At 42.4% G+C, this 22,667-nt stretch overlaps 1 protein-coding gene across 3 annotated transcripts; it reads left to right on the forward strand.

Annotated features, from left to right (window-relative positions):
* Positions 1-4,600: 4,600 nt before the first annotated feature.
* On the forward strand, positions 4,601-21,046 carry slc8a4a (solute carrier family 8 member 4a). 3 transcript variants are annotated; one of them, XM_026370154.1, is made up of 9 exons: positions 4,601-4,620; positions 5,641-5,717; positions 7,887-9,293; positions 9,431-9,945; positions 16,067-16,173; positions 16,545-16,663; positions 17,576-17,675; positions 18,469-18,741; positions 19,301-21,046. In XM_026370154.1, exons 3-9 carry the CDS (start codon positions 7,950-7,952, stop codon positions 19,678-19,680), a joined length of 2,838 nt encoding a protein of 945 aa, XP_026225939.1. In that variant the 5' UTR covers positions 4,601-4,620; positions 5,641-5,717; positions 7,887-7,949; the 3' UTR covers positions 19,681-21,046. The 3 variants fall into 3 exon arrangements, with proteins under 3 accessions (XP_026225939.1, XP_026225937.1, XP_026225938.1); XM_026370152.1 differs by lacking the exon at positions 4,601-4,620 and adding an exon at positions 4,684-5,306; XM_026370153.1 differs by lacking the exon at positions 4,601-4,620 and adding an exon at positions 4,684-5,012.
* The last annotated feature ends 1,621 nt before the right edge of the window (positions 21,047-22,667 follow it).

A 22,667-nucleotide genomic window follows, 5' to 3' on the forward strand; every position in this document is an offset into this window, starting at 1 on the left:
GTTTTACATTATTTCAGCAGCAAATCAAGCCTGTTGTTGAACACCAGCAGGTTGTTTTTCCACTGACCCACAGAAAGTGTGGACTCACTGTCGTCTTATTACTGGATTTAGGCTTCCCACTAGTGGTGATGAGAAGTGATTGCAGGTTCTGATGTATTTTTCCATTCCCATCAGAGTCGCTGTGGCATGAGACAATGTATGAAATCTCTATACGTGTCAGTATAATGTACGAAATAGACAAACACATGTCTTGCAATCAAATTACAAAGAAAAATAAGCATGAAGGCAAAGGTCACGGCCAGGTATCGCAATCAGCTGGTAAGTAGCTTTCAACCCGTTTGTCTTAAATTGCAGGTGGACGTTAGAAATGAACTGCTGGAGGTTCAGGAAACACTTCACATATAGAGCACCACTCAGAATATTATTCCATTTTATGATTTGTTTAATTTGAACAGCCTCTCTGCTGCAATGTGGGACAAAATTAAGCTTTTCAATGTGTTCTCAAGAAACTCATTTTTCTCTGGTGCAGAGGCTCTGCTGAGCCTGTTATAGCCCCTTGGTTTGATTGATGCTGCATGTTAATGGGAGGATATAATATATATACAATAAAGGATATTGTTGATGAACCACTGGGGATGAAAACTATTCACATGCGGAACTGCATCTCTACAAATTTAACTATGTTCAAAACCAAGAAATCGAAAGCATCATGATTATACTGCAAGCTCAGTTTGAAGTTTTTATTTATACTATTCATATTCACAGAAGTCTAATGACACCATTGATGTACCAACCTCCTGACTTTAAGGTCAAGTAATGTCTTAGAGCTTCTAATCTGCATGTACAGTGTTGCTGTTCTGTCATTGATTCATTTCTGCTGATAATTGGTCTACCCGGTGTAAATCTGTATGTATGTATGTATGTATGCATATTGACGAATTTACTGAAAAGAGTCCCTACAGCCTCTACAGCAGTAAAGACAGACACTGTATCCTTAAATTTGTATGTGTCAACACTCTAAAGTGACGGATGACTGCAAATGAAGACTGGCAGATTTTAAATTGTCCACAAGATGGCAACATATGAGAGGCAGAGGAAGCAACAGATGGTCACATTAGGTGTCTAACAGCACTAAACAGCTCAGTCCGAATACAGAATTGTTAATTCCTTCAGTGGTTTTATTTGCTGTAAGGTGTGGGCTTTGTAGGAGGGAAAACATCTTTATTGATAATATTCAGATTTGAAAGAACGACTGTGAGAAAACAACAGTTGTGCATAAAAAGATAAATGCCAGTTTATTAAATCGACAAGATTTTCAGCAGGAGCACTGTGACTACAGGATGGATTATTAAACCCAGTCCCAATAACTCAGTGGGAATTAAGGCACAGCTCGGTCACAGCCAAATCAGTGCAGCCAGTAAACTAACAGGGCACTCACAGAGCACCTAACGCATACATTTCCATACTTCACCGACAATTTAGCAAACATCTTCATAATGACTTAATAGTGCACGGAGTTTCTTGTCTAACATGCTGCAGTGTGTCCCGACAAGATGATTTTCTAACTTCCCATCACAACACACAAACAGCCGTAAAAGCAGCGAACAAACATCAGGTCCCTTACTGACAGGAATCATTGTTAGTTGTGCTGTTATCACCACTCAGCAGTCTGTACCGACTGTGAAGGTGGTAGACGGCGTGAGCTGTCAAGACACCATCATGATAACAGCGAGAGTGGATCACTGATCACATTTTTAGCAAATTCATTACAACCTAAAGATAAACATCTACAAGTGTGTGCCAAAAAGTAGCTCAGCAGCATCACGGCCACGAAAACGTCTTTAGCATCCATGGATACAATGTCGAAGAACAGTTTCCATAGCAATGCAAACAAATCCACTAAGATTGCCTTCTGCCTCCAGCCATAAATCAAATGATTTGTGGCCTTTAAATACAGATCAGATAATGCTGGAAGACATCTCCACATATTCTGTTGTTGATGTTTGTTGTGAAGAAATGATAAATATGACACGGAGGACTGACATTGTTTAATACAAAACTGTTTCATTCACCATTTTATAAAGCTGTGTAACAGCTGGAACATAAACCAACAATAAACAACATGAACCATGAGCCTGACACTGTGGTAAGGATTCACCTCCGTGGAAGCTTTCACCTTCTGTTATGTTTTTATAATGTTGATTATTGACTACACCCCATGCATCACTATTGCTGCTAGTTAGTTAAAAGGAGAGCACCTGTGTGCAGTGAATGCACCTCATCATCGTCCCAGGGGCACAGAAAACTCCAAGCAGCTCATAGAAATTAGGCTTTTAGCCTTTAGTGGTCAAGTTGTTTGATGGATTCATGTGTCTTGTAAAGAAGAAAGAGAAAAGATTGCAGAGCCCAAATGTGCAAAGCTGATAAAGACTCAACATCACAGGCCTAATGTTGTAGTTGCTGGTTTTAATAACTACATCCCAGCACCTCTGTCTCTATGAGAACAACTAAAACAGGGAACCTTGTGGACTGTGCCTGGCAAAGAAAAGGACATGTTTGTAGGCAATTTCATTTCCACCCCATCATGATCCTGCAACCAAGTGTTATCTACCTTTAACAGAAAAAATAAATAAATGTGGAAATACAGAGTTTGGGGGCTGAAACAGTTTGAGAAGTGTCCTGTTTTTCTCTTTACTCTTTTTCAAGCTATCAGAGGAATGTCTTTCTCGGGTGTAGTAAAGATACTTTTCGTATCAGTGTTGGTTTTTTTTTTTTTTTTTCACAATAAAGGCTGATGTGCTGCTATGTCAACCACCTGTTGCCATCCACTAACTTTTCATTAATTCTTCAGGTAGAACTACCTGAGCCGATCCTCCAAACTGAGGGATGGATGGTGCGATAGTATGATGTATGATGTCATTTTACCTTTTGGCTGTGACCCATACGGTTGCAACACACATGCTTTTTAGCTGCTGTAGCCTATTGGGTAGTTTTCTGTTTTGTAGACTGTGTACAGGTTCAAGTGACCTGTTCAAGTGAAGCATCTCTGTTGTTAACAGGTTTCAGTCCTCTCTACAGGAGCAGACGATTCCAGTGCTGCTCCTGCATGTAGTTCAGGATGTTTCCCCTCCTCCTGTGCTTTCTGTGCTCCAGATCTCAGTCTAATCTCTTTTATGTCTCTCTGAGGTTTTTCATAATCATCCCTTCAGGTGTCATCTCTACAGCCTGCGTTCCACCATTATAACAGGCAATCATCCACCTATAAAAATTAAATGACTTTTTTCCAGATGAAAACTATATTTTCTTTCTTTCTTTCTTTCTTTCTTTCTTTCTTTCTTTCTTTCTTTCTTTTTTTTTTTTTTTTTTTGCTTTGCTAGCAGGGTGGAGTGACAATGTTGTTTTGTCACATTGTGGTCCAACGGTGCTGTGGATGCTGGATGAATACAGATGAATGATGATGATGTTGGCTGAGGTTTAAAATCTCCACTTATCTAATATTCACTTAACAATTGAAGACTGAATGTGAAATGACATTATGATAATTCTGGCATGCTAAATGTCACATGCTACTATAAATACCACCAATACATTTTGACATACATGTACCAGCCTGTGCTACCTCAGTACTGCATCGATTCATGAAGGCTTAGCTAAGTCTGACACAGATACATATTTCCTGATTTATTAAACGGGGATTACAGCGATGTTAGTGTTGCACTTCTGTGAAGATATTGGGACTCAGGTTGCAATGAGCAGACAGAAGATCTCCAAAACCACAGTCCTAACATTCCCATAATGCATTTGATGTTCTCCATCTGTTTCAAAATCTCATCTTTCTAGTGCAAAAACACAGGTTTTGTGTCAAATATTTCAAGTCTTAAGCCTTGCAGCTCCGGTGACTTCACCAGGATGATATTGTTAGCCTTTAGAAAGCTCCCCTGGAGCTCCAGAATACATTGGTCTACTTATGACAAGCAGCTTGACCTTTATGTTTGCAATTAGTAGCTTTACATCTTGCACAGCCTTTACATCTCCTCTTTTTCCAGTGGGAAAGTTGTTTCTCTATTTTTACCACTCTAACAGTCTCCTGTTATGAGCTATCTGAATGGTTTGCTATAGTCTTCCTGTAGACTTTTATTACTCTCTATGGATTTTCATGTTCTTTTCTTTTTCAAATGTGGTTCAGTTTAGTCCTGCTCTTTATATCTACAGCTCTCATAATGCTGCAATTTGACGGCAACCTCAGTATTTGTGTGCTTTTTCTGTAGCTGCTCATATAACCATCCAGATTGCAACAAAAAAAAAAAAAAAAAAAAAATCAATCCACCAACCCACAAAAGACCCACAGGCAACAACATCTGGCATCTCTTAATCTGAAAGCGAGCATCACACCTCTAGGTTTGCGCTAACAGCAGGTGATCTCTGCTCATGAGTGATAGCGATTAGGAGCAAATTATGGGGATTTAGGAGTGAAATGGTAATTCGTCTTGGACTCCTGATGCGCAGTCAGGAGGACCAGCCGTGCGTGTAGCGCTGTTCCTGAACGTCTCCTCCCCTGTTTCTGCAGTGTTACCGCTTTTTCGCTCATCGCTCCTTGTGCCAGTGCTGCCCACCGCGAGAGTAAGACAAGACTTCCATTTGCATAACACCACACTCCTCTTTCTTGTCTGCCACCATCCCTGTGCTTGATATCCATCTTGTCCTGATCAATGTGTGTGGTTTGTCCTCTTAGTGCTCCACCATTCATTCACGCCTACTCTCATGTGCAGTCCTGTTTGGTTCTTTGCGTTATCTAGTTCAGACAGAGGCTTTTTTTTTTCTTCCACCCAGTTTTACAGCTCGGATTAAAAAACACAATTAAAGCATTTTTTCCCCATAAATTGACAGTTTTGAAGAATTTCTGACTGATACAAGCGGGACGGATGAGGGCAGAGACAGTAATTCAATTTTTTTATTTTACGCATCAACAATCGCACGTAGCGTGGAGAGGACCGGGCTGGAAACGCGTTGTGGTTAGTGAATATTTACTTAGCTTGGCGGAAGGTGTTGCCTCGCTGGGACGAGTGCGATTTAAATAAGGCGAATTAATCCTACAGTGTTAAGTTTGCCGAGGTTGGTAAGAAAAAATAACAGCGAGAGAAGCTCCGTGGGAAGCTCCGCGCCAGATCCAAGACAGCAGCGCAACAAGCCAGCACCATTACAGCAGCCTGCTGGGTGAATGTGTGAACACTGGGTGTCTTCCTCTGGTGAACTGGTGCAGAGTAGCCACGCTGTGACCAAGGTCCAGCTGAGATTCGGGGCTTTCTGTGAGTATGTGTGGGGCTGCTGTGCGCACCGGACGGACCAGTCTCTGTGTCCCTCATGCACAACGTCCACTTACAGAATGATCGTCTTTTTTTCCTGTATTTTCAATGCCACATATTCAAGCTGTCTCAGAACCTGTTTGCAATGTATCTTTTGGATTGTGTCTAATCTAGAATAGTGATGTTTGATGTGTATTTTTTTTTACTCCATTTGCTAATTTTCCTGGCCCACATGTCTCTGGCTCTTTAATGAGCTTTAAAACTCTCAGATGTGTGATCTTAGTTTTCTAAACTCTGTTTTCAATTCGCTGATTTAAGATAACCTGCCTTTCCACAGAGCAAAATTCAGGATAAGTTCATTTGCCCGACACCACTGTTTCCACACTGGGCTGATTCACTGATAACTCTTCCCAGGTGAGTGATTTAGTTCCTTCGAATATTAAAAATAGCAAATATGAACTTGAACATAAATGATATCCCTGCATGAGCAGCTTTGTTTCTCTCTCTGGTTTCTTAAGCCTGAACATGCATGTTAAACAACTGTACCTGACACACCTGTGTAACATTTAGTTAGTTTGTTAGGTGTGTTTGACTGATATGATGTTTTCTGCCAACAGTTGGTTTCCTTTTTCTTTTTTCTTTTTCTTTTTTACATTGTTTCTAGTTCATGTTCCTTCTGTTTGTTATTTTTGACTTTTCCTTCCCAAGACAGCAGAAATGACATTTATGGGGAGTCTCATTACTAATTGAGACTGCCACCATTTGGGAAGAAAAAACACCTTCTCTCTCCTAAAACAAGTGCTGGCATCAAAGTGTGACTCATTATGTACAAGTGTTTATGTGCCAACCTGAGACCTCTGCCTACCAAATAGAACGTGTTTGAGAATTAAATCTTCAAACGGTTATTTGGGTCAGAGTTTTTTTTTGTTTTTTTTAAGGTTTGGGTAATTTTAGAATAACTAAAGGTTGCATGATAAACCGCATGAAATGGAAAAGGGACATCTGGCTGGGCTTAGTTGGACCGAGATTACTCACCGGTGCAGAGGACTGTACTTTTGTACTGGTGGAGTTGCAGCAGGAGGGTTGCAACTTCTGAATCTATTACATTTTCTTTCCTGAGGGAAACAAGTGAGTGTCCTTATAGTGACCCACCTTGTTAGCTTATTGCTACATCTTGATCTAAGTGAGGAATGTGTGTCAGTGAACAGTGGATGACACCTTCTCTCTCTATAGTATTGTGAATAAAAATGTTCCATTCCTGCATCCCCACCGGTTGGAGAGCTCGCTTTTACCATAGAAACATCACCCACTCAAAATTTGTGCAGGGTTGTTTGCCAGAGGAAAGCAATATTATATTATATTAATGAATATGGCTGGTCACATGTTTCTTTTTTTATGCTGCTTCTTCCTGCTTGTTGCAGGCGTTGCTGTCCATGGTGCTGATGCTGCTAATTTCACTCAATCTAATGAGCGGACAGGTGCTGAGGTGTTGCTGTTGTTCCAGATACAACCTGGTGCTCGTTTATTAATAAGGCAGCAAAGAACATTACAACTTAATTTGTACAGCTGGGCTGCGCTGCTTCACCCTGAAATGTAGCTTTGATTGAAACCAAGGGAAAACGTGCACCTCCTGTTATGCAGGTCAGAGTGGAGATTGCAGCTTTTCTCTGCTGCATGTCAATGAGAGCATGTGCTGCACATAAAGGGCTGTCAGATTTATGTATTTCTTTGCTGTAGGTAGGCAACCTATTTTTGAGACGGAGGTGGTCTTAAAACTTTAATTAGGAAGCACCAGATTACATTGCTTGGTGTTTCTTTCCTCTTTTTTTTTTTCTGTCTTCACGTTGATGCAGATGTTGATGCTCTGGAGAGCACCAGTGTTGTGCTGTCTGACATGTTCACTGGAGCTGTTAAGATGGCCAAGCTGCTGCTAGAAAAACACTGTGAAATGATTTTAAGTTGTCTCCTGACATGGTTCAAGTGGTGTACATACAATAATACACATAAAACAAGTGTTTACTCCAGCTTTTAGCATTAACCAGTACAACACTAGAGTAGACACTAGAGTTGTGTGGCAAGCTGCACCTCCATAAGAAACCAGGATTGTTTCTCCTTTATATAATCCTATAATATAAAGAGCAGTTTTTCTGGGCTGCTTCAGAACTGCTTTTTTCTGGTTACACTCATTGTCAGTGAAGAGTATTTTTGGAATCCCATCTAGCTTGACAGTACATGTTGGACTGAGTCAGATTTTGCCTCAATACTACAGGTGCAGAGGGTAACGTTTTTACTGATGCTTAGAGCATAATGGCCACATTATATGTGTGGGAGTTTGACAGGGCAGTTCAATACCAGTGACTCAGTGATTAGTAGGTGCCAATATTTTTGGCTTTGCAAACTTGGACCGACCAAATAGTTGGATCCCACGTCATTTGCATACAAAAGAGCATGACTGTTCGGACGGTTGTGATGTTAACCCTTTCCTTGTACAGGTTATTTTAAGAATAAGAATGTGAATGATGAACTATGTGAAATAATCGATATGATCTGATGCAAATGTATTTTTATTTCTGTCTTTCACAGGCTTGAACTTTCACATGTGACGTGCATTGAATATCAGAAGACACCAAACGTCATTATCTCGCCATGGTGCTGTACAAACGCATCCTGAACTGCACTCCACCTGTCTCCCCGTGTGTGTACATCTCTCTTCTGCTGGTTCTGCTCCCGGGAGTCACTCATTTCTCCCAGGGCAGCGCCAGCAATGAAGATATGGGCAGCACACCAGGCAACTGTTCCAGTGAAGATAACTGCTCCGATGGCGTGGTGCTGCCCATGTGGAACCCCCAGAACCCTGCAGTGGGTGATAAGGTGGCGCGCGCCATTGTTTACTTTGCAGCTCTTATATACATGTTTCTGGGCATGTCCATCATTGCAGACCGCTTCATGTCCTCTATTGAGGTCATCACCTCTCAGGAAAAGGAGATCACAATCAAGAAGCCCAATGGTGAGACGACAACAACTACTGTGCGCATCTGGAACGAGACGGTGTCCAACCTGACCCTGATGGCTCTGGGCTCATCAGCACCAGAGATCCTGCTGTCTGTCATCGAAGTGGTCGGCCATAATTTCGAGGCTGGCTCTCTGGGCCCCAGCACCATCGTGGGCAGCGCTGCATTCAACATGTTCATTATCATTGCCATCTGTGTGTATGTGGTGCCAGAAAATGAAACCCGCAAGATAAAGCACCTGCGGGTGTTTTTTGTCACTGCTGCCTGGAGCATTTTCGCCTACATCTGGCTGTATCTCATCCTTTCTGTGTTCTCCCCCGGAGAGGTGGAAGTTTGGGAAGCTGTCCTCACCTTCCTCTTCTTCCCTCTCTGTGTCCTGCAAGCCTGGATCGCGGACCGGCGCCTGCTCTTCTACAAGTATGTTCATAGGCGTTATCGTGCTGACAAGACCCGAGGCATTATCATTGAGTCCGAGGGCGATGCCATGTTCACTAAAATGGACTTGGAGATGGACGGCCAAGGTGTGAACTCCCACACTCACCCCAAAGAGGCTCTGGATGGGATGCTAGAGGGGGTGGAGGAAGGTGGAGGGATGAGTGCAGAGCAAGATCAGGAGGAAGAGGCCCGACGGGAGATGGCCCGCACTCTAAAAGAGTTAAAACAGAGACACCCGGAGAAGGACATGGAGCAGCTGATTGAGATGGCCAATTACCAAGTGCTGGTCCAGCAGCAGAAGAGCCGAGCCTTCTATCGCATTCAAGCCACACGCATGATGATTGGAGCTGGGAACATCCTGAAAAAGCACGCCGCTGACCAGGCCAGGAAGGTGGTGAGCTGTCACGAGGCAACTGGGCAAGAGGAAGACCCCAACACCATCTACCTGCAGTTTGATCCATCTCACTACCAGTGCTTTGAGAACTGCGGCTCGCTGAAGCTGTCAGTGAGCCGGCACGGAGGGGAAGGTGGCTGCACTGTGAAGGTAAGTCGTAAAGCAACAGAAATGTTGCTAACGCTCAAGGTCAATTTAAAATAAACTGCTTAAAATGAATAATTCAGCATTTTAAGTCCAGTCACTAAATATTTAACAGTGTTTCTTTCTTCTCCTATTCGTCACAGGTGGACTACCGGACAGAAGATGGGACGGCCAATGCAGGCTCAGATTATGAGTTCGCTGAGGGCACTTTGGTCTTCAAGCCCGGTGAGACGACAAAAGAATTCACTGTTGGCGTCATTGATGATGACATTTTCGAGGAGGATGAGCACTTCTACGTGCGCCTTAGTAACCCGCGCATCGTTCACCGAGCTGAGGTCTCCATCCTGGAGCCGAGCTCCATCACCTCCAGCAACAGCACGGTGGGTATCTCCCACGTCCCTCCGAAGGCAGCCCTGGGCAACGCTCACACCGCCACCGTTACCATCTACGATGACGACCACGCTGGCATTTTTACATTCGAGAGTAACTCAACGAGGGTCAGCGAAAGCATCGGCAACATGCAGGTGAAGGTTCACCGGACGTCTGGGGCAAGGGGGAAGGTGGCGGTGCCTTACCACACCGTCGAGGGCACCGCCAAGGCTGGAGAGGACTATGAGGAGGTGTCCGGCAAGCTGGAGTTTCAGAACGATGAGACCATGTGAGTGAGAGTTCTTCTTTTTTGATGTGATGTCTTGTTGTTGCTTCTCATCACTTGATCAAACATCACAGCCCACACTTTGGTATGTTAAACAGTCCTGCTAGATTACTGTAGGTTGTCTGTTCACCCCTGAAGGATAAAAAGACTATTTTCATGAGTCATCGAGACGTTCACTCTGAGAAGTTTAGATCTTTCAGAGGGACGATGTGGGAGGATATGAGGATATAATTGTGCGGGAGATAATGAAACATTGTGGCTGATGTAAAAGAAGGAGAACAAGGAGAAAGGGAAGAAGCACAGGAGCAGCTTTCCATGAATGAATGCGGACTTAACATGCAGCCCTTTTGGTATTTCTGTGCAGGTTTTCTGGGAGTTTGTCGTATTGGAGAGCAATGAAAACTCCACCACAGAAAACAAAGGGAAGTATTTGTGGGTGACAGAATAGAGGAGGGAAAATCAGACAGGTGATTGCACAGCGGTGAAGGGGGGGGCGATGAGGGTTGAACGCTGAAAAACGTGCACAGCGGCGAAGCCTGTGTGATAATTTCCACGAAATGATTCATGCATGCACCAGCAGAGAGGCAGATAAAAAGAGCAGGGAGGACGGGTGAAAGTGTGATGTTATTTGAGCTTTTCTATTGAACGTAGTGTGGAAGGGTTGGCTGAACGATGAGTACACTTGTAGCATGTTTTTTTTTATTTTTTTATGATGAGATGAGAGAAGGACCTGGCAATTATCCACAGAGGTGATTTCTATTTATTTAATAAAAAGAAAAAAACACAAAAATGCCCTCAACCACGTTAAGTTCATCATAAAATGATTTACACCGAAACCAAAAGACCAAACAAAAGCAAAATGTGTCAATGCGAGTCCATCTGTATAAGGAGGATTTTCAGGGCTTGTGTGTAGGTGTTTTGTGTAGGTTGGCTGAGTGGGAGGAAAGCCAGGTGAATGCAAGGTATCAAAGAGAATGCAGATCTTCCTATTTGTTTTTTTTTTTGCCTTGCAGTGCAGGTGAGATTTAAATACATTTGTCTGCGTTTTTGTCCGTTTTAATCTGGTTATTTATCTGCATGTTTTTCCGAGAGCTTCTCTGTGTGAATTTACAAGGGTGCACATGTGTGTGTATGTGTGTCTGCATTGAACTACTTTAAACCCACATCAAACCAAATGCTGCTCCAAAGGGGGACTAAAAAGAGCTGCCTGAGCATCCCTAGCAATTAAAGAGAGTGAAGAGGGGTTAAAGGAGTCCCAAAAGTTCTCAACATAGTGCAGAGAGCTGCAGGAGCTGCTTAATGAGACAATAGTGTCTAACAATCTGAGATAAGAGGCACGCACCTTGCATCCGCATTGAAACGGAGACTGAGCATTAGATAAAATTCTCACCTACTGAGCCAAGACTCTGGTCATCAGACAGTGGTAATCTGACTGTGACACAAGCATCTGCACACTTGATATTATCTGGAGTCAGTAGCAGTGCTGCAGAAGAGGAAGGAACCCAGGAGAGCGGGGGATCCAGCAGAGCAGCCGAGTTTGTAACCAGAAAACGGTTGAAAAGGAAATCCAAATGCAAAAGGAAATGCCAGAGCTGTGTTCAGGTGCTCCTGTGCTCCTTCAAACAGCAAGCAAATACTTCAAAGGGGGAAGGCAAGAGTACTCTGATCACAGGTAAAAGAGATCTTGACTCAGAAATGCCAGGTCACAGCTGCTGACTATTTACCATTTGAATGTTGAATCTGCTGTAAGGCGGTGTTGGAGAACGACGTGTTCTGAAATGAGGGGGCAACATTTATTTGTATCTGTGACACGAAGCTATTTATCAAAGGTGGGGCAGAGCCATCAAGCCAAAGTTCCCCATTTGAACGCGCTCAGGTCTTCCAACAAGATCCCGGTTTGTCCCTACTTTATGCTGCTCAGATGCTGGAGTCAGACTGAATTTTTTATGAGGTTGTTTAATTTGGAGCGCTCAGTCAATCCTGTTAAAAGATGCAGGTGAAACCCCATCACTGTGGAGTCATCTAAAGTATGTCAGGTTCTGTACGCTCCTCTCTACAGTAGCTGCGCCTCTGAGCAGATCATTTTTTGCACATGCTCTGCGTTATGTGTATCTGCTCAGCAGGCTGCCAAAGTTCATCCTTCAAACAGAGCTGTTTTTTCTTACCCGAGTGTTTCAGGACAAAGAGCTGACACTCTGCAGCAGGCCTCCAGGCAGCTCCGTGTTTTTATGTGTGTGTGTGTGTGTGTGTGTGTGTGTGTGCTTTTTTATTACAGTGTCTTTGGCTTTGTGTGTCTTTGTGTCTGACTGTACATCTGCCTGTCGCGCTCGACGTTTAAGCATGCAGAGGAGCAAAAGAAGAGGAAGCCAAGTTTTTAAGCTTTTGACATAAAGCCAGGAGGGATGGTTTAAAATCTAAGCGTGCAGCTAAATAATAATTTACCATCTAAATTCTGCACTGCAGTAAATAGATTATTATGTACAGACACAAACCTCTGAGCCAAAATAAACAGGCTGACATAGAGAGCCATTTCACATTTGTGTTTATGGATTAGAGCAAGATCTGCACAGACTCTTTGATGCCTTCGCACAGCTTGCTCTTGTATCTGTTAGCGCCTCAAAATGTGTGGCAATATAGACTAGTTGAGGCTGAAGTGGATAACGGGGGCAGTTATATAAGCTAAGATGAAAGGGACGTAAGGAGATCATTTCTGAAAAGAGAAATCAATGGCCTGACATTCTTTATTTCTCATGCCTAATGTAGTCAGGATCAATAGCATCCTGAACTCCCTGACAAACACCGATCACAGAGGAGAGGAACAGTTGGGTAACGTTAACACATCGAGAGTGGTTAAAACCTTTCTCTGCAGACTCGTTGAGGTAGGACAAAAGGTTCAACCTGTAATTAAATGATGCTTTCACTCTATGGTTTATGTTATCATATCATTATGTCATCATACTTACAACAGTTCCACGACCCCTCCAGCACTGATGATCAGCATATGAAGTGTGCCATATAAAATATATCAACAGATATTGGTTTGTCATAGAATTCACAGACTAACATAGCATTTGGTGGGAAGTAGTCAATAATAGCTGAAAGTTCTTCAACTTTGGTAAAGATGAACCCTCTGACTTCACTTAATGGCATCAGTTCAAACTTCATTCCCATCAGCTTCAGCTGTACTCTGTACTTGGACTTTGTACAGTACTTTGTTTTTGGTGCTAATTGGAAAATCATGTACTAGGGAAACATTATACTGTGCCTTCTCAACATAACAATGTTAGTATTGTCACTGCGAGCACGATACCATGCAGATGTTACATTGCATCTCAGAGCACCACTGTGCCCGAGCACAGTCGCACAGATTGGCTAACATGGCCCTAAATCTTACTGCGTTATTTCTCCTCATCTTTGAGCAGCCCCTTTCCTACAAGTTATCAGAGGCAGGATCATGTATCATTATCACCGTCAAAGTCCCTTTGTTTCCACCCTAACCTAACAACACATTACTGTGGAGACCAAATTATGTTCTTATTATCTGCTGGAGATATGAGAAACCTATTTCTTCCCAGCACTGCAGCTTTGTGTTCATATCCAGCTGCACCGCAGTCTCTCAGGAGCTGGTAGAGATTTAGTATCTTGCTCAAGGACACTTCAGCATGGACGATATGTGCTGACACACCAGTTTGATCCATGGGTCTTTAACTGAATGCCAGTGCCCCTTTCAATTGCGAGCATTTGACATGCTGCCATGCTTGCTGTATGAATTCACTCATTGTCCCCTCCCCGCTTCAATTTTTGTCAGGGTCTCAGGAGGGCTGCAGCCTCTTCCAGCATGCAGAGGGTAGAAATCAGAGAGATTCTCTCTCAGGTTGCACATACAGTAGAGATGGTCTATAATATCACTCACAGTGTGCCTGTAGGCAGGAGTCTCCAGTCCTCATGACTTACAGTATATGTCTTTTGACCGTGGGAGGAAGCTGGAGCATCCTTACTAAACCGACACAGAATGTGGAGGAGAGGGAAACTCCAAAATAAAAATGGTCCTCAGCTTGTTTAAGAATCACAGCTGCCCGGCCTTTCTTTCTAGATGGGACAGTCTCCGCCACAGAATTATACTACTCTAGTGCCCATTTCATGGATTGTTTTCTCAGGTTAATCCAAGTTAATCCAGATAATTAGTTCATAGGATAAGCACTTACCACACATCCAGTACTTCCTGAAAATATGAGATCATGGTTTTATTAGCACTTGTAATAAAGACCTCTAACTTCCTGCAGTCTGCCGTGTGGCTCACACGTGCAGCAGAGATTAAAGTTATTCCATATGGAACAGATATCTGTCTCCAGAGCTCAGACAATATGATCAGCAACTCTAACTTCTCAGAAGCCATCTTCCAGCTATGGAGAGATGGCAGATACACAGTGAAATGTGATATGCAATCAGTGATGGCTTCCCCGTCGTGATAGAATCCAACTGTGCTTTTTGCTATGAGCTGCAGAAATAAGGCTGGGTGCCTTGGAAGCAGAGCTGGGTGTTGCATGAACCGACAGCGACCATTTCAAACTCATATGTAAGGAGACAGTAGGGGTTACCTATTTCAGGGACTTTAGTTATCAAGTTGTAAGGCAGAACCTCTGATACAGATTTGAACATTTTTACTTACCTGAGACATGCAGGACACCTCCAGGCGAACTGTTGCTCCATGTTTCCAGCCTTTCTTTGCGCTTTACCTGACTAGTTGCAGTTTCGTGCTAGGCTAGACTTCAAGACAAATAGACTTATGAACCCCGGAGAGACCTAATTCATTTTTATGTATTTATTTATGCACGCTGAATACACAAGGTAGTTCATGTTCACAGTAGTCCAACTATTGATGAGTTGTTCTTTACAGTACAATACTTTTCAGTCTATCTTGGAATCAGGTTTGCTTCGTTCACCTTCTGTTATCATCACCCACTTTTTGGTGAGAAAGTCCAAATGAGCTTTAGACTGCTCTCAGTGGCAGAAATTTAAAATGCCATCTGATCAGCCTGTTGCAATGCGAACCTAAGTCACTGCTGCCTTTTGACAGACTTTCATTCTGGCTCTTTATCACGGGAGTGTTTGTCTGATCCCTGGCAGCTATTTTCTGTTCATCTTGATACAGTGCAGCAGGACGAACCATCAAAATGGCTGCTGTGTGAATACAGACCATAGCAACTCAACCATCACATTTTATTTTAAGGTCTCTCCGTGATGCTTCAAAGCAAACACACCTGCACACATCACCCTTGGAATAACAGCTTGTTTAAGAGATAAACTCTTTTGACTGTAGGCTATGCTGCGGATCCCTCTGCTCCCACTGGCATGACTTACCCTGACATTAGACAGTCGGTGACGTATCATTCATGTTTAAAATAAACTTCTGCTCTTCTGCAAGCAAACGCTCTGCCTGCGTGTTGTTGAATCTTGAGTGTATATGTGTAGACAGAAATAGATAGCCACCCACATATCATTAGGGAGATGGAGGGAGAGGGAGAGAAAGACTCACTGTGACAGTGTAAGAGAATGAAGGGGGCTGAGGAAAATATGATGGTCACAGATTGGCACTCACAGCCATCGCAGTTCAAACCGTATTTCCAAAGATGCCTTAAGATTCGTTTTAACTTAGGCGCATTGGTGGATAGGTGGTGGTGAATTTCCTCTCACAAGATAATGATAATTTAATTTCCCGTGACTTCTAACTTGACGTGTGTGGGAGGGGTGTGGGCTACACGTCCATGTGCTCTAATGGAGTCGGTGTTGAAGAAGGAGTCCGCCCTCTTGTGGAGTGCTGGGAAAAACATTTTTTTTAGTGTTGCACACCACAGGATGTTTGATAATTTGTTCAATCTTGAGCTGCCACCTTGTTATGTAACAGCTCTGATTAGCGATTTGTGTAGGCAGTCTTCACTCCACTGGTTTTATTCATATCTGTACAGCAGCACTCACATTAGAATCAGCCTTTACTGCGTTGCCTGGGAGATATTTTTGATTGACGCTTAGGTAACGACGCTACAGCGCTGCTGTTATTTTCTGAATAAAGCCAATGTGTTAATTCAACCATCTTTATTTGGCTCCTTGTTCCTTCTGCTTTCAGGAAGCTGCTCAATGTTAAGATTATTGATGACGAGGAGTACGAGAAGAACAAGACCTTCACGATCGTGTTGGAGGAGCCCATCCTGCTGGAGGTGGGACAGAGACACGGTGAGTTGAGGACACAGCCGCAGTCATTATGTTGTGGCTTAAAATACATTTCAGTTCCTAAGATTGAACATTACTGCACTGGTGCTGTATAAATCCATTCTTCACAACCCTGGGGCAAATTTGAAGTTTATGTATTTATTTCAGGATGACTGTCACTTGCTTGTCAATCAACCTCTGGGGACAGGGCCAATAATTATAACAGACTTTTGTTGCCTGGCAAACATGCACACAGAAACAACTGAATCAGACCCATAAGCTCTATGTGGTTTTCATGGCTGTATGATTATCTTTTGACACTGCTTCTCGTTTAGAAGCTCATGTTGGAACGTGTGCACTGGCTGATAGTTGGATTTCGTTTTCCTCTGTTGCAGGAGACACCAATGATAATAAGACAGCAGTGGGGCCTGAGGATGTGTCAAAGATGGGCTGCCCTTGTCTGGGAGAGCACACTAAGCTGGAGGTGGTCATTGAGGAGTCCTACGAATTCAAGGTAACTCTAACAAGCAGCTTTTACTTCAAACCCACGCTGACCCGTCACACTGATTTTGGAGCATCTCGCAAAGTTTATTCTTTAAAGATTCCTTCGCTCTTTCTCTTTTCTCTCTTCATAATTTCTCACCCTAACTTCCAACGTTGCTCTGACCTCATTCAATTTGTTCATTGTTGATTGTGACTAAATGAAATAGTGTTACAGCGATGATTTGAGGATGACTGTTGCAGATTGATATTAATTTAACCAGAGAACCAGAAGTGATAAATTATTGGTTCTCTGCAATTAACTAATGTCTCTGCCAGTAGATTCCCTTGTTAGTTACTTCATGTCATCATTACATTCAGCTTGAATAATGAAATAAGATGAAAGTTGTATCATTTAACCATAATGCAGCTTTAACGAGTTACTCCATCAACACTGAAGCAGCAGAGGATGAGAAATGACTTAAAGTAAAATAATGGTGTGGCCAATGTTTCCCAATGCAACTTGAGACTGTTTTCATTAGATCCTGCCTTTTCACAAGTGTGCGCAGTAATCCTCTTGATGGGTAAACTGATCTTAATGTGTATAATCGGTGCTCCTTTAAGACCAAATTTAAGCTGTAACACAGTATTAATGATACTAAGGGCTTCAGTATCATGTGCTGATGATGCAAGGCTCTATTTTTTGTGCACTGAACGCAGATTTAAGCTGGCAAAGTGCCTTTTTCCTGGGGGGCAGAGGGTTCTTTTTCTCCCCTACATCTGTTTTGGTGACTCATAGTGCACCACAGAGGAGAGACACTGTTAATTCCACCTTAATTCACCACATCATTGTCCTCGGTCTCACATTAGAAGTGTTAAGATGTGTATCTCGTAGCTGTAAACGGGCTATCACCAACTTCTTCTGTCCTTTTCGCTTTCCCTGCAGAGCACCGTGGACAAGCTGATCAAGAAGACGAACCTGGCTCTGGTGGTGGGGAGCAGCAGCTGGAGAGAGCAGTTTGTCAGCGCCGTCACCGTCAGCGCAGGTGAGTCGCAGCGACTCTGTGGAACAGCGAGCCTGCAGGATGGATCTCACCCAACTGCTACCTCTCGCTTTTTAATGCAATCCCAAATGCTCCACTTTGACACGTGCTCAATTATTAAAAAGCCTAATTTAGCACATAACGAATGGAAGCGCTTACAAATACAAAGGGCTGTTTTCATACATTTGCCTCCTTTTAATCCCAACAGACTATTAAAAATGCATGAAGTGGTGATTTCCTCATGTGTTTCACCATAAAAACTAAACGGGCCAGCGCTGCCTGAACCATTAATGGCTCTGCAGAATTTATGTTAATGTAGGTGGTGTGCTGAAAGCTGACTGAGGCTCGATGTGTCATTTTCTTAATATGCTCTTTTGTCTCTTTTGTTTCTTTCTCTCTCCAGTTGAGGTCACTCAGGTTTACATGTAGAAAGTGTATTTATAAATAGGACATATGCTTCCTGCCTTTATGTACGTCTCAATCACTGAGTCATAGCTATATTTACTCATTTTAAAGTAATGATTTAAGAGGTTAGCGCCCACATACTTGTTAAATGGCTTAGAAGTGGTGGTGGTTAGTCTTGCCTGGATTTTGTTGTGTGTGTTTCCTAAGTTAAATGAAAGCATTCACTAACTTTTGGGGATTTTATATCATTCAAATGAGCACTTGTAAACTCAGCTGTGGAGCATGTGGTCTTCAGATAAACTGTCAGCAGGGAAAAACAGAAGCAGCAGCAGTGCTGTGCGTGTGTGTGTTCTGCAGGCCATGCAACTCTTCTCTCTCTGTCTTTTGCCAGGTGACGATGATGAGGAGGAGAGCGGCGAGGAGCGCCTGCCATCCTGCTTTGACTACATTATGCACTTCCTGACGGTTTTCTGGAAAGTTCTCTTCGCTTTTGTCCCCCCCACTGAGTACTGGAATGGCTGGGCCTGCTTCTTTGTGTCCATTTCCCTTATTGGCGTGCTGACAGCTGTGACCGGGGACTTGGCCTCTCATTTCGGCTGCACCATTGGCCTCAAAGACTCCGTCACTGCTGTTGTGTTCGTGGCCCTTGGTACCTCTGTTCCAGGTGGGCATGTGTGCTGTTTAATAGCTCTAATAGCGGCCTTGTCCTGGTTTTCCTCTGGGGTTTGCCTGTGCCGTAGAAGCAGCTGTTTGGAGAGACTTGTGTAACCTCCACCTCTGTCTGTGCTGTGGGAGGATTCCTCTCCAGAGATCTTGTCTTGAACATTAACAAGTTGTAAACAAGGAAAAACATGGTTTCAGTTGTTTTGCTTGCTTTCTGTTCTGCTTAATTGTATTTCCATTTCACTGTGTTTGAAGTACTGCCACAGAGGTGCACAAACAAGAGTAGGAAAATTAGGTTTTGACAGGTTTTAGCTCAGGAAACCCCACTCAGTCTCCTACAAGCTGGCAGACCAGTTATTCTAGGAGTTGTCCTAGTGGAATAAAAAGGCAGTGATCACAAAATCACAGAAACACCCAACCGTGGATTGTGGGGGATAGATAATAGATATATGATTTTATTGTGGTGGGCATGATCTTCTTTTTGCTTCTGTGATTATCTTTTATCTTCTAATGCACACATCTCTTTATGCTCTACTCCCATTTTTAACTCTCTTCAACAGATACATTTGCAAGTAAAGTAGCTGCCATCCAGGACCAATATGCCGATGCCTCAATCGGTAATGTGACGGGCAGCAATGCAGTGAACGTGTTCCTGGGCATCGGGGTGGCATGGAGCATTGCTGCTGTTTACTGGCAGACCAAAGGCCAGGTGTTCAAGGTGCATCCGGGCTCCCTGGCCTTCTCCGTCACCCTCTTCACCATCATGGCACTGGTATGCGTGCTGGTGCTGCTCTACCGCCGGCGTCCCAGCGTGTCAGCTGGAGAGCTCGGGGGCCCACGGACAGCCAAGCTCCTCACCTTCTTCCTGTTCCTCTCCCTCTGGTTCATCTACATCCTGTTGGCCTCCTTAGAGGCATACTGCCATGTGCCTGGTTTCTGAGACAGAGAGAAATGCACAGACACAGCTCCTCTCCTTGTTTTTACAGTTTGAATGTGTTTTTTTCTCAGTTTTTGTCTATTTTCACAAAGGTTTATAAATATTTATATCATTAGTTATTATTGATACTGCACAATATCTGACTGACTTTGAATTTTTGGACTTTGGAACTTTGCTACCATCCACTATGCTGTGAAGCTTTAGCCACTGAAATTGAACCTCATCTCGATTTTCCTTCCTTTTTTGAAACAGTACGTTCCACTGAACATTTAGTATCTAATCTATCAGTAGAAATTGCATCAAACCTTGACAAGTAAATCCCCTGGAATATAAGGAAGTATGCAGTATGTGATTTTTTTAAGCGTTAGGAAAGCACAAGATTAAAACGAGACGTAAATGATTTTAAAACGGTGCATGGGATGACAAGATACTTTACACAACAGGAAAGACATTATTTTGGCTGAAACAACCTGTAAAACATAGTTGTGTGTTGATATTTATTACTCAATCTATACATTAATTATTCATTGTATATCATGTAAAAGATGAACATTGTGTGTGGGAGTTTCGTGAAAGCGTAGATGTGTTTATTTTTGCACGTTATCAGAGTTTCTTGGTAATCTATTTTAAAGTACTGTATGTAATATTTTGAGATGGCAGTTAATGTATTGATGTGTTCCTGTACATGTGACTCACAGCTGTATCAAATTCACTGCCTGGTGCCCCTAATCAACAAAGCTTTCTCAATTCATGTGATGTTCAGGGTTTAAAATGCCTTTTTCTTTAACGTAAGACAACCAGAGCAATGACAGCTTTGAATTACACTGAAGTATAGATTCTTAGAGCACATTTATAATTTTTGCGTGTGGCGCGCGTGTGTGTATGTGTGTGTGTGTGCGTGCTCCTCTGCTCTTCCAACACAAATTGTCGAAAAGCGTGGCAGTATCCCATCATTGACTCCACAATTGGTAAGGTGCAATCTGCAGTCTGAGGATCTGAGTAGGGACGTAGGAAGGACACCGGTTTTCTTATTTGTCACGCTGACACTGTGAACACTTTTCAACATCACTTTTAGAAAAAGCACAGCAGAGAGCAAAGGCTCATTTTTTTAAATGACTGAAGAAAGAGTAAGGTCGTGGTCATGGCACATTTGAGATGAAAGACGTGCCAAAAGAGAAGAAATGTACAGTATTTGCTGACAGTGTCTCCCTGTGTGGCAAGGCAGTTGATATTGAAGTTTGTTTGTTTTTTTATTTAACCTAGAATCAGTAGAGCCATATTTATTGTAACAGTATTACACTAGAGTATTTATATGATCGATTTTAGTTTTATTGATATGCACGTTTAATGTACAAAAAGTGGAAATAAATGTCACTAATTTATGATGCTGTAAAATGCCTCCTTTTGTTAATCTCACATCAGAAGAAAGAAACACTGAAATGCGCACTAATGAGTTTCCTTCTTGTGGTGGAAGAGCTCGGCCTCAGAGATAGATCATGGAGTTCAGACAGCAAGTCTTGTTCCTTCACGCAAGCCAATTGAGGCTGTTCAGATTAGGATTGTTCAACCTAAGGTTTTCTAAGCCAAGGTAACCAGAACACAATGATGAGTAGAGTATATGTCATCTGGCCTGGGAACTTGCTAAGAAGTTTAAAAAAAGAAGCCAATAGTTGAATGTATTACATTATGTAAACTTATAATAAGTCTTAAATGAACTAACTATGCATCACACTCGTAACATGACATACAGTGTAGCGCGCTAAAGTGCAGACGTTTCACCAGAACAACTTTCATTTAAGTATCAAACAATTGCTCTGAAGTTCTACTGCTTTAATCAAAGCTTCAACAAAGCTCACAGGCTGCTAGCAGTAGCTTGGTGTACCATCAATCATCTCAACTCAATCTCAGCAAGATTGAAAGTAAGCACCAGTTCCCCAAAAGCCAACCTACTGTAACGTTTTTACACTAGTTTATTAGTTTAAACTACACTTTAAGGTTATGGAAAAGACCGTCACACAGCCAGGCATTCACATCAACCTCATAAACACTGTGTGAAATGGTCGGGAAAAGCTTCTTATTTTTGTTTTTAACATTTGAATAAAAGATCAATTTCATTATTTTCCTGTTGAAGATACTGTTTTTTTTTCTTTAATATAACTTATAAGCTGTTGGATTCATCCTTCTATACCTCTCTGACTGGTAAGCAGATGGATAATTAGTGGATATTGAACAGATCACACTCAAAGAGTCTGTTTTTCCTCAACAGCCTTACAGGAGGTGCATTTGTCTCCTCCTCTCATGGGACCAGATGAATCAACAGAACTTTGGCTACAGACCATGTGGTAACTTCCTAATCAAACATAAAGAGATTAGAGACGTGTTCAGAAATCAAACACTGTCCTTCCATTGTTGCTGGTCTTACACAAACAACGTCTGTTGTTCTTGTCAGACAATTAAGACATTTAAACATCTGTTTACAAGACTCGTGAGGGCAAAATACATTTCATGAGGGGATGTTACATCATTCAGCAATAAACAGACAGACATTTAGCCAGGTACTTAATTTAATTGTATAAATTATTTCCCACTTACGGTAAAATCCCTCTCAAATTTCTTTAGATTTAATTTGTTATGCTATTTTTATATCATGTACAGGAGAGTGCTGCCTGAGGACTACATGTCATTATGAATTTAGGTCACATGATGGCAGCATTGAGTGAGACGTGGTTATTCTGCTAAGACACTGCCAAATGCATGCTGGGTATTTAATGATTTATTACGGCAATACCATAGCGCTACATGGGAAAAGTGGCAAATAAGCACCTATCTTGTTAAATTAGGCATCATTTTGCATAATAACACTTATTTGTAAATAGTTTAACGTGATAGCGTTGCTTCACATAGAATGGAAGTTATTTTGTGGAAAATTTGCCTTTCAAGGTAATGTTAGCAAAAAACCTATATCACACTATTGTGTTTTTTTTTTTTTT

Source organism: Anabas testudineus, chromosome 14, assembly GCF_900324465.2.
Source record: "Anabas testudineus chromosome 14, fAnaTes1.2, whole genome shotgun sequence".
Classification (NCBI taxonomy): Eukaryota; Metazoa; Chordata; class Actinopteri; order Anabantiformes; family Anabantidae; genus Anabas; species Anabas testudineus.